Raw genomic sequence first — 12,910 nt, 5'->3', positions numbered from 1 at the left:
CAACACGTTGGATGGTGTCCTCAGTGCGAAGACGGGACTTCATCTCCATGAGGACTGTGCAGTGGTCACTCCTACCAATACTGTCATGGACAGATGCATTTGCGACAGGGAGATTGGTGAGGACAAGGTCAAGTAAGTTTTTCCCTCGTGTTGGTTTGCTCACCACCTGCCGCAGGCCCAGTCTAGCAGCTATGTCCTTCTGGACTCGGCCAGCTCGGTCCGTAGTGGTGCTACCGAGCCACTCTTGGTGATGGACATTGAAGTCCCCCACCCAGAGTACATTTTGTGCCCTTGCTACCCTCAGTGCTTCCTCCAAGTGGTGCTCAACATGGAGGAGGACTGATTCATCAGCTGAGGGAGGACGGTAGGTGGTAATCAGCAGGAGGTTTCCTTGCCCATGTTTGACCTGATGCCATGAGATTTCATGGGGTCCAGAGTCAATGTTGAGGACTCCCAGGGCCACTCCCTCCTGACTGTATATCACTGTACCGCCACCTCTGGTGGGTCTGTCCTGCCGGTGGGACAGGACATACCCAGGGATGGTGATGGAAGAGTCTGGGACGTTGGCTGAAAGATATGATTCTGTAAGTATGGCTATGTCAGGCTGTTGCTTGACTAGTCTGTGGGACAGCTCTCCTAATTTTGGCCAAGTCCCCAGATGTTAGTAAGGAGGACCTTGCAGGGTCGACTGGGCTTGGTGTTTTGCCGTTGTCGTGTCCGGTGCCTAGTGGTCCGATGCCGGGTGGTCCGTCCGGTTTTATTCTTATTATGACTTTTCGTCGCGAGATTTTACAACTGAGTGGCTTGCTAGGCCATTTCAGAGGGCAATTAAGAATCAACCACATTGCTGTGGGTCTGGATTCACATATAGGCCAGACCGGGTAAGGACGGCAGGTTTCCTTCCCTAAAGGACATTAGTGAACCAGATGGGTTTTTACGACAATCCGGTAGTTTCATGGCCATCATTACTGATACTAGTATTTTAATTCCAGATTTTTTATTTAATTAATTGAATTTAATTAATTAATTGAATTTAAATTCGCCAGCTTGATTTGAACTCATGACTCTGGATTTTTTAGTCCAGGCCTCTGGATTACTAGCCCAGTAACATAACCACTATTCTACCGTACCCTTAGTATGTGCTAATGAGGCCCGACCACCAAGAGGGTGCGAACCTCTTGCTGCAGCGATCAGATCGCCAGCTGTCTGCCAAATAACCGCAGCAAACCAAAATCAGCTCCACCATCTTTGGACTTGAGGAATGACTAGTGCGTCAATGAGCCAACAAAACAATCTCGTCTAAGCGAAAGGAAAAAAACTTCTGCCAACTGTTAAAATTGATGGGGCTGTGTTCAGCAACTGGCCGCCCATTTCTCAGGAGTCTGGCATTTTTATATTGGAGGAGTTGCGTCAGTGACATCCTTTAACATAAATGACCTGATCTCCAGAGAGCTGACAGCACTGAAGACCCACATTTTTGTGGGACTCATGAAATGTTGTTGGGTCTCCTCTTACAACTAAATGTATGAATCCAGATAACCTCCCATTTATTTATGAAATCATGGACCTCCAGTCTTCTGTGGATCTTGAGTTGGACCAATGGCAGGAAGAAAGGTTAAGCAAGAGAGCAGTGCACAGGGGTCTCAGGTCTTGAGGTAATTAAACCTTGAAGTGCGGTGAATACATTGGGGAGAATGTGAACGTTAGGGCGGGCACTCCCTCGCACAGACTCTTGGGACTCGATTTTCGGATGTCCGAGCGGGTGCATTCGTGGCGGGGGGGGCTCCGAAAATTGGGGATTCCCGGGGCGGGTCCGGAGCCTGGCTCCAACCCGCCCACTTTCGGGTTCCCCAATGACGCGCTTAGATGCGCACACAGCCCACGCATGCGGGACTCCCACCGGCAATTAAAGCCGGCGGGATCACACTTAAATCAATTAATTGGATACTTCAGGTCGTTAGGAGACCTGATTTGTAGGATATTTTAAGAGGGGTGGGATTTTCAGGTCAACTGTGCGTGTTTCCCATACTGGGGGAAACACTCCCAGTTGAAACAGACGTGTTGCAGCCATCAGCATGTGGCAGCTGCAAAGGTCCATTTGACAGGTTGGGGGTGGGGGGGGTGGGGGGGGTTTGGGGGAGACCCTCACTCATTGCAGGAGGCCACTCTGTCACTTTGGACAAAGTTTGGTCTGCACCACCCTCCTCCTAACATAAAAAATCACAAACTTGCAACCTCAACCCCGGTGTGCAGACACATTTACCTACCTTGCGGACCGCCTCAAAAGTACATCTTCTGGATGGGGGCCGCCATAGCTGCAGTCATGACCTCCTCGGAGGACGAACAGCATCACCAGCCTCGCCGGCCATGCCGTCCACCTCTGACACGTGGAGCTCCACAACACAGTGCTGTGACAAATCCACCTGCACACCAGGAAGGAGGGCAACCACAGAGAGAGATGCACTACCCTTGCCACAGGGCCTACAGACCGAGGCTCAGCTTCCTGGACCTCTCCGAGGAGCAGTGCACACGAAGGGTCAGAGTCACTCGACATGTAGTCGTGCACATCTGCAGCCTCCTTGATGCCGAGCTCCTCCCGGCTGGCCTGAGCACCATCTTCTTACCTGTCGCTGTCAAAGTCACCACTGCCCTCAACAACTTCTCCTCCGCATCCTTCCAGGGTGCCACCAGGGACATGGCCGACATCTCTGTCATCTGTACAAAAGAACCCTGAAAATACACCTACACCCACTCTGCAGTGACACAATGGGTGGCATCAGTTGTGGGTCTTCATGGTGATCCTCAGGAAAGGGCATTATTGCACAAACCAGACAAGATTTGCAAAGACGTGGCAGTAGTGGTGATAACAAATTTTTATGTTTTTTTTGCAAAACAAACAAAAGTAAATCAAAAACATGACATTTTGTCTTACACCCTTGTGCATCCTCTTTGTGCTCAAAAAACCTTCGCCATACGTTTACGGGAACCCCTACGTGGTGCTACCCCTATGGCTTCAGCAGAGGTAGTGGCAGGTTGCTCTTGTCCATGCCTTGACCGATGAGATGCTTTGCACGGACGCCCTCTGGGTTTCGGTGCCCGTGAGGGCCCCTCCAAAGACTGCTCCACCTGCACCTGTGCAGGGGCAGACTCGGCCACCTGGAGAGGGGGCAGCATTGAGGGTACTGGTTGAGAGGGGGGCAACGGGTGAGACGTGGGAGCGCTTTGAGTGGCGTCCCCACTTCCATGTCCCTTTTTGCCATCATCCCTCTCCTGGCCCAGGCCCACATCACTCCTTCCACACTGCTGGATGACAGTTTGGATGACTTGTGTGAAGCCTGGGAAGGCCAGTTGTAAGGTATCTGTCAGCCTGTTTAAGGTGGCAGAATGTTGTTCACCCTGAATCCGAACGGCCGTTGTCAGGGCCTGAATGGACTTATTGTTGAGCCGTGCTTGAAGCTCGATGGAGGCTAGCCTTTCCTCCATCGCAGACATTCCCACACCTACCCGCGACATTATCTCACAGATGACTTCTCGTCCCTTTGACATTATCTTGGAGATACCCTCCTGTACCTGTGCCAACATTCCACTCATGCAGGAGTTGGACTCCTCCATCCTCTACGCGATTGTGGAGAGTGCACGTGGCAACTGTTCCAGTACCTTGGCAATGTGCTGCTGGCCCTCGATGACTCTCCTTTTCATGGCTGACCCCCAGGGTTCAGCATCTGTGTCCAGCTGAGCAGAGTCTGGAGAAGAGTGCTCCCACCGACGCGGACTCTCCATGGCTGCCCCTGCCACCAGGGTCTGCTCGTGCTCACGTGTGTGGTAACTCACCATGTGCAAGCCCAACTAAGTGAGGACGGGGACCCACCGAGGTGTATGTATCTGCGCTGGTGGATGGCTGGCTCAGTTGTGACGATGCACCCTCAGAGGCCGGCAGGTCCTCTGAGGAATCTCCCTCTGCCGTCATGGCGCTTGCAGATGGCCCTGCAAGAGAACAGAAAGCAATATTAAGCATGTGGACAGATGTTGAGGTGCAGCAGATGCCAAGTGATGTTAAGATCATTCGCTATGATAAGTGCTGAGTGTTAGATTTCTGTCACCAGCCACTTGCGCACTCCCAGTCTTGGCGTCCGCCATGGACAGGCATTCCAGCGTCTAGCTTATTTCGAGTGCCTGCTACTCCGCGTCTGTTAAGACCACCTGGTGTGACGGGCCCCTCCAGTCCTTGCCCTCTCCTGGGCATTCTGGCATCTCTTCTCCTATCAAGGCAAAACAGAGGCATGATTGAGTGATGGTTGCATGGTGACCCGCTGCATGCATTGGTGTGGGTGGGGTTGACCGTGAGGGAGATGCATGGGAGGGTGCGTGTGAGACATAGCCATGAGATTGTATGAGGATTGGGTTGCGTGGTAGCATTCGAATGGGAACTGGGGTGGTGAGTAAGTGCAGGCAAGGTGAGGATGATGGTTAAGTAGATGTGAGGAGTGATGCGAGAGCGTTGTGGTGGCAGTGCAGAAGAAGTTGTGTGGTGGTGGAGGTGATGTGGAAGACGGAGTGTGGGAGAATGCGTAAGTATACTCACTTTGGCTGACCTGGTTAGGTCATTAAAGCACTTCCTGCACTGGATCCAGGTTCGGCACACATTGCCCGCTGCTGCTGACCTCCTCGGCCACCTCCAGCCAGACCTTCTTGGTGGCGGAGGGAGGACACCTCCTCCCAGCCGGTGGAAAAAAAATTTCCCTCCTCCTCCTCAGCCCATCGAGCAGCACCTGGAGCGAAGAGTCAGAGAACCTTGGAGCAGCCTTTCCTCTGGCCTGCTCCATGCTCCAAAATTGGTTCGTTGCTGCAGGAGGAGCATTGGAGGACTGCCCATTTATATAGGGCTCCTCCTGCTGACAGCCTGTGATGTGGGTGCGCAGTGCGCCCGCTGCGCAGGTCTGGAACGGGAAACCAGGAAGCACGCGTAAGGACCTTCAATTAGGCTGCGATCGCGTGCTGAGCACCCCGTCTTCACTGGGCTGCCAACCCACCTCCCTCCTAATATCGGGCTCTTGGTCTGTGTTACTACTGATTCAGGATGCCTCTTTGAACAATGTGGTCAAGAAATCCCCAAAACTCTCAATGAGGACAATCTCATTTGCTTTACTGACCACATCACGAAGATTGTAAATGTTTTTCTAAAAGAAAGTAATTTGCACTCTTGTACTTATTTATGTTACATTCTCAAGTTTGGAAAGACTGATGCCATTCTTTATTTGGACCTGAATATGAGCATCAAAAATCAGGAATATTAATTTTCATTGTAAAGAAAAACTACTGTGTGGAATTTCCTCCCAAAGTAACTTAGTTTGTGAAGAACTATCAATAAAATTAAAACAGTTGGGCTGAGTAGCTTTAAGATATTGTTGTTTCAGACCATCAATGAAAGACTTGTTCAGATTTTTGAGTTGATTTGCTACTTACATGGATCTCTGGTGCACAGCGACCCAACAAATCAATTAAAGCAGAGTAGAAGGTCATAATAGCGTTCCCCATATGAATGGTGTCATCTTCCTCTTCTTCAATATCCCTGTTAACCCAATGCATTGTTTCTGAATTTTGCACAATTTAATGTGTACTAACAGAGGTTTGTGTAGTTTTTAACATGGCAAAATAGTACAAACTCTTCCTACCAGTAACAAACTTCAATACACGCACATGTGAAAACGCAAATAAAGTATTATAAAATATTAGCAGCTTACCCAATGACAGAAAAGCGAAATGATTTGAGTTACAGAAATATTTTATACAACTGTGTGGAAATGTTTCTTTCACATCTCTCTGATACACCATTGACCTTCGGGAGGGATATGTCTCCCCCATCCCCCACAAGGAACAGCCTGGGATGTGCCAGGTTGCTGCCAATAATGATCGCCTCTTTTGGTGTCACTAAGGCATAGGCTATTTGTGCATAATGGAAAATGGGAAATTGCCTTTTTTCCTATAATTAATGTCCTGGTAATAAAATGACAGGTGTGCACTGCTTTGAAACGTGCCAATTCTTTGAATCCAATTTTATTAGCAGGTTGTTAATTACAAAGAAAAGAAGGGTTTTTCCAGATTTTCATGAAAGGAGGATTTTAGCCCCACGGTTTTTAATTAGTAAAAGTAGTATTTAGGGCAACACAAGACTTTAAACTGCAAGGTTCACAATCATCAACTATTTAAATAAAATCAGTTGCAAAGAATATACTCATGTCTCTTTTTTGCTGATTTTTATAATATTTTTCTGTGAGTACAGATGACAGTATTAGAGAACTAGGCTCAGAGAAGATGCTGAGTTCAACAGCGTGAATGAGCTTAATTAACAGACACAGTTGAAGTAGTATGATTGTTTAAACATATCTTGGCTAATGACTGTGTGTACTGACGTTAATTCAGCTCTCTCACACTGCGTGGCTTAGTAACTCAAGTAAGGCAACTCTCCTTAGTCAAAAAATGTTTGACAAAAAAAGAGATAACCGACTGATTTTTTCTAAAACTTAGTTCTAGATAAACCAATGAATAGACTGTAATGGTTTTTGATATTTTTAACTGTTGAGCAAAGATGAGCCCCAGACTATAAGTGAATAATATTAGACTGGAAGCTGTGGTACTTTTGTCTTCTCTTAGTTCCGACGTAGCTATCTATACTGAAAATATTCAAAGCATGAACCGACCACATCATCCAAGAGAAGCAACATCTGCGCATTGACAGTCAGATCACAAGTTTGACTCACAGACTTCTACTAGATTCATCAGTTGGTGAGGGGCCATCTCTCGCTGAGTCTTCAGAGATCTTTATAGCTTCCTCCATGGCTGACAGAAGCCCGTCCCCTCCTTCTCCTCGCAGGGCTGGACCAAAGCACTCAGGGCGACGAATCAGCAACCTTACAACCTCATTGGCATTCTCTTCCACGCTCTCACCTGCAAATTGATGGAACAAATTGAATTTGAGATGCTAGCACTACACACAAAAAATCACCCTTAAATTAGCGGCGTATTTGAAAACCAACATTAATCAAGGAATTAGAAAGCTCTTTGATACAATGCAAACACCCTGCTTTCTTCCTGTGATATATATGGATAAACTGAGTTTGTTGTTACACAGGTTAACACTAAAACGTATTTCAAATTGCAAATTCAATGTAGCTTAACAAAATAAATCATTAAATAATTAAAACGTAAAGGATCTTTTCATCAATTTATCGAAGAATGTGTATATGCAGTAGTAACGTTTTTTCTTTCGATGTATAAATGTAATAGCAGTGCAGAGAATATTATCTACAGTTTTCATTTTAAAAAGCTATGTAAATGTTCAGTAAAAGCTAACATGGGTACACAGGTACCATTATGCAATCAGTACAGGAGAACTACACTGTTCGAATGATAGGGTCGCAACATTTAAACAGGTGCTGCAGATACTGGACATGCAAAAATAAATTAAAGACAAGTTTCTCTATCACCATTGTAACTTGCTCTGCCTCTGAATATCAGTTCTCTGCCACACGGTGGTATAACTTACTAGTTTGCTACACTCATTCTCAACAGTTGGTACCCAGCTTTGTACTGGAGATAAATTACACATTGGAGCCCATTTATTCTCATGTCCAATTTACTGGCTCATAAAATTACAGTTGTGATGTGGTGACTATTCCACTGAAAACTCTCCAGATATACTATATTACCATAAAATCGCCATAAAATGCGGTCTTCAGATGGGGGTTTGGGAGGGCCGGCGATTGCGGGGCAGGCTGAAAAGCAGGAATTGGGACCGGGGTGGGGGGGGCCGCACCTATCATGGCAGGGGCTAAAGAGAGGCCATGATCAGCGGATGGAAGGCAAAAGGCTGCCTTGGGGGGAGCACTCCTGCTCCTCCTGGGCAAACAAGGAGCACTATAAAAAGCACTTACCTTCTAGAGCCGGCAGCTCTCGTCTCTATTTCGCTGCCAAGATCTGGGAAACCTGGCCGTCAACCGTTAAATTTAAATCAGGCTCCCAATTGCAATGTGGGAGCCTGATTTAAATGTGATAATGAAGTGTCCCGCCTCACCCAAACGGGACACACGCATGCCTCGCAACCCACTGCGTAAAAATGGCAACGGGCATGTACGCATCTGGTTGGGGAAGTATTCCTCATTTTTTAGGGTTTAAACCCTGCCCCCGACCTCCTCCTGCCCATCGTGGGGGGGTTAACATCGAGGCCTTTATCCCTTTTCACAATGTGGTTGCACCCTATTATAATGTACTGTTCATACAGTCTTCACATTTAAAATTCATGCCTTTACATAGTGCCTTACCATTGCAAAAAACAGCAAAACGGAGAAAATCCAAATACCGCTCCCCTTCCACAGGATTCCACCCAATATCTGGGTAACCTTTGGCAACCAGCATAGGACAGCTCTGCAGGCCACATCCAGCCAAATACTGAACAACCTAAAGAACAGAATATTGTCAGAAATCAGCAAATATCTTCATACTGCATTTCCGATGTTAGTTGGAGAAACTATTTGGTTTGGTTGAAATATCCATCGAACTTCTGGAATAGTTGCAGAAGAGAATGTATAACCAATCATTCACATCTTTCATTTGAATTTTTAAAAAATTCGTTCATGGGATGTGGGCGTCGCTGGCAAGGCCAGCATTTATTGCCCATCCCTAATTGCCCTTGAGAAGGTGGTGGTGAGCCGCCTTCTAGAACCGCTGCAGTCAGTGTGGTTCTGCCATGGTGCTGTAGGAAGGGAGTTCCAGGATTTTGACCCAGCGACGATTTATTTCCAAGTCGGGATGGTGTGCGACTTGGAGGGGAATGTGCAGGTGGTGTTGTTCCCATGTGCCTGCTGCCCTTGTCCTTCTAGGTGGTAGAGGTCGCGGGTTTGGGAGGTGCTGTCGAAGAAGCCTTGGCGAGTTGCTGCACTGCAGCCACGATGCGCCGGTGGTGAAGGGAGTGAATGTTTAGGGTGGTGGATGGGGTGCCAATCAAGCGGGCTGGTTCGTCCTGGATGGTGTCGAGCTTCTTGAGTGTTGTTGGAGCTGCACTTATCCAGGCAAGTGGAGAGTATTCCATCACACTCCTGACTTGTGTCTTGTAGATGGTGGAAAGGCTTTGGGGAGTCAGGAGGTGAGTCACTCGCCGCAGAATACCCAGCCTCTGACCTGCTCTCGTAGCCACAGTATTTATGTGGCTGGTCCAGTTAAGTTTCTGGTCAATGGTGACCCCCAGGATGTTGATGGTGGGGGATTCGGCGATGGTAATGCCGTTGAATGTCAAGGGGAGGTGGTTAGACTCTTTCTTGTTGGAGATGGTCATTGCCTGGCACTTGTCTGGCGCGAATGTTACTTGCCACTTATGAGCCCAAGCCTGGATGTTGTCCAGGTCTTGCTGCATCCGGGCTCGGACTACTTCATTATTTGAGGGGTTGCGAATGGAACTGAACACTGTGCAATCATCAGTGAACATCCCCATTTCTGACCTAATGATGGAGGGAAGGTCATTGATGAAGCAGCTGAAGATGGTTGGGCCAAGGACACTGCCCTGAGGAACTCCTGCAGCAATGTCCTGGGGCTGAGATAATTGGCCTCCAACAACCACTACCATTTTCCTTTGTGCTAGGCATGACTCCAGCCATTGGAGAGTTTTCCCCCTGATTCCCACTGACTTCAATTTTACTAGGGCTCCTTGGTGCCACACTCGGTCAAATGCTGCCTTGATGTCAAGGGCAGTCACTCTCACCTCACCTCTGGAATTCAGCTCTTTTGTCCATGTTTCGACCAAGGCTGTAATGCGGTCTGGAGCCGAGTGGTCCTGGCGGAACCCAAACTGAGCATCGGTGAGCAGGTTATTGGTGAGTAAGTGCCGCTTGATAGCACTGTCGACGACACCTTCCATCACTTTGCTGATGATTGAGAGTCGACTGATGGGGCGGTAATTGGCCGGATTGAATTCAAATTCAGTTACAAATTGAGCAATATTGAGCTTCTTAAAGGGGCAACAGTTTTATGAAAAAGAGTTGGCAAACCTTTACATTTATTAGCAAGAACACATGAATTGCATTCAAACCTATCACTACCTCACTTTTAAGAAATTGCAGTTCCATGTGTTGTGCCCATTGTAGAGCAAAGTTAAGCAGCATACAGAAAAACAATGGGGCAGAAATTGCGCAGAGCAGAGTGGCAACGATCGTTGCAGCTCCTGCAAAATAAATTTACGAATGTACTTACTGCGGGACTTGTGTGATTTTGAACTTTTAAAGAATTGTGCGCAATCAACCTAGCCTCTGAACGGCTAAGTTGATTCGCACGGAAATGTCTGTGAGAATAGAAGACACGCCCACAAAATCTGTCAGGAATCTATCCCACCCACAAGCAGGCAAGCAGACTTCATTCATTTAAAGTTAGTATTCTCACACTCACTGTAATCAAAAAATTTTTTATATAAAAAGCCAAAGAAATAATTGAATTAAATTGAAGAGACAGAAGGCAAAAGTAAAAAGAACATTTAATTTTAATTTTTTTTAATGACCAGAAACTAAGAAAATAATGAGTAATATGAGACTCCACATTTTTAAAATTTAATTTTTAGTTGTTTGGCAGTCATAAAGAGTTATCGTGCTTTTAAAACTTAGTTTACACCTGGTATTTTCATGCGTACCTTTTGGTGGCGTAATTAGTTACGTTCCAGCTGGGCAGAAGAGTAAGTTCAGTGATTTCAATGATTGTAGCGTGTGATGGCCCTTTAATTTGCAGCGTCAAATTGCTGGCAAACCAAGAGGAGCAAGTTCACGATTTCCGCGTTTTAGAACGCATATGCAAATTCGTGAACTTGCTCCTTTGATTCGCCATAGTAAACGGAGAGCGCTGTTGAGCTCCTCCATTATTTCAGGAGCAATTTCTGCCCCTATATCTTACAGGATACTCTTTGTGGGATGTATTGCAGGAAGCTACCAGACCTCTCTAGGCATCAAAATCACTGCTTGTTGACTCCTCAGGTCTATTCGATGAGGTCTCTAGTCAAGCCATGGATCTAATTGTAGCACAGTTTGGCCACTGAGTGCTGGGTTCATGAGCCATGTGTGCAGGAGGTAGCCTTTGTCTCCAAGCAGTCAGGCTCACAACTGTTGTACAGGGGCAAAGAGTGGGTGGATGGAGGATTGGCGCAATATAAATGTGTCATGGCAGCTGCCAGGAAAGTGGGCATGGTCCTGCATGATATGCTGCTGGCGACCACACACCAGTTGCACTTTATTGGAGTAGAAGCCCTCACGATTCATGAAGGCAGTTAGATCATCTGAAGGAGCCTGGAGGGTGATGAGGGTGCAGTCAATGAAGCCCTGGACTTGGGGGAAGCCTGCAATCTGTGCGAACCCCAGAGTCCTATTCTGCTGCTTCCAAACGCCCATGGGCAACATAATGAAAGATTTTCCTTTAACAAAGATGGTATCAATCACCTGCTTATTGCAAGCATGTACTGCAGACTGACTGATATTACTGGTATCCCCTGTGGCAGTCCGGAAGGATCTGGAGGCAAAGAAGTTCGGGGCTGATGTGACCTTGACTACAACTGGTGATTCCGTGCTAGCTGTGGCAGTTGGTTCCAGGTTTTGCTGCAGGAGATGACATAACTCTGTGACAGCCTCCCTGGAGAAGCAGAGATTCCTTACGCATTGCCCCTTCGTGAAGTGCAGATTCATTTCCCTGGGCCTATAGAGTAGATACAGAGAAACTATTTCCTCTTGTGAGAGAACCCAGAAACAGAGGGCATAAACTTTAAATTAGAGTTTGATCATTTAGGAGTGAAATCAGGAAGCACTTTTTCACACAAAGGGTAGTGGAAATCTGGAACTCTCTCCTCCAAAACACTGTGGATACTGGGTCAATTGAAATTTTCAATTCTGATCGATCCATAGACCTATTGAAAATCAATAGATTTTTGTTAGGTGAGGGGTATTAAGGGATATGGAACAAAGGTGGATAAATGAAGCTGAGGTACTGTTTGCTTTCATGTCACTCATCATTAGCTCAAGTATACATGTGAGAAACAGTAGCGTACAGATTCATGTAGAAATAGTCGCTTGTAGTAAAGTCTTGCTTGCAATTTCTGTCAAGATTTTTGTAACTTAGCCAGAATATATTTCCTGTTGAAAAAAGTAGCAGCACAAGTGGAACAGGCTCGAGGGGCTGAATGGAGTACTCCTGTTCCTATGTTCCTATACACTCTGGGAGGGTAATGATTCCTGCGAGCCTGCCTCTTTCTATCTGCTCTCCCAGCAGCTGCAGCTCTGTGTGCTCCTCCTCCTCCCCACCTTGCCAGAGTGGAATTGTCAGAAGGATCCTCATGATGAAGTATGTGTCACCAGAAGCTCCTCAAAAGTTCAGAACATTCTACAGGCGTTACTAGCACTTTGAAAGTGTCTAACTACCCAAAAATTGCACTGTTATAGAAGCAAAATGACCACCAAAACTTTTTAGCATTTTACCTGAGAGCAGCTGAGGATCCCTTTAAATATCACTGAAAATGGCCACCTTCCAACTTGGTTTGTCGGCAGGTTGAGGGACTGATGGTAGCAATGCGGGTAGAGGATAAAATAGCGTCAGGGTCCTGATTTAATATCATAATTTGGCCCTGATTTAAATACATTTATTTTCAGGCAGGAACACTGGCCCACCTGAAAATCGGAATGGGGGAACCAACATTGGCGCCTTTTAAAATAAATGTCATCCAGCTACCATCGCATTTACACCTAAAAATGGGGTGATAGAATGATGAAAATCAGCCCCAGTGTGTTTACAACTCATACGTAAACTGAACTGAAGTTCTATTGAGCAATTTGATTTGAACTGAAGCGATACTCTACACAGTGACACTCTCTGGAGCAGTGTGATTACACTTTCT

General features: G+C 46.7%; 1 protein-coding gene across 1 annotated transcript in view; it reads right to left on the bottom strand.

Moving 5' to 3' along the window:
* The window catches only part of ryr2a (ryanodine receptor 2a (cardiac)), a 471,729-nt gene that overhangs the window by 164,550 nt on the left and 294,269 nt on the right, over positions 1-12,910 (bottom strand). Inside the window, exons 47-49 of the mRNA XM_067988444.1 lie at positions 8,319-8,454; positions 6,759-6,945; positions 5,464-5,569 (exon numbers count right to left, since the gene is read on the bottom strand). Of these exons, the coding sequence (XP_067844545.1) occupies positions 5,464-5,569; positions 6,759-6,945; positions 8,319-8,454 (429 nt within the window). The remainder of the gene's footprint in view (positions 1-5,463; positions 5,570-6,758; positions 6,946-8,318; positions 8,455-12,910) is intronic.

This window comes from Heptranchias perlo, chromosome 8, assembly GCF_035084215.1.
Source record: "Heptranchias perlo isolate sHepPer1 chromosome 8, sHepPer1.hap1, whole genome shotgun sequence".
Lineage (NCBI taxonomy): Eukaryota > Metazoa > Chordata > Chondrichthyes > Hexanchiformes > Hexanchidae > Heptranchias > Heptranchias perlo.
Note: the sequence above shows the minus strand (reverse complement) of the source record. Positions and strands in the feature narration are given on the sequence as shown.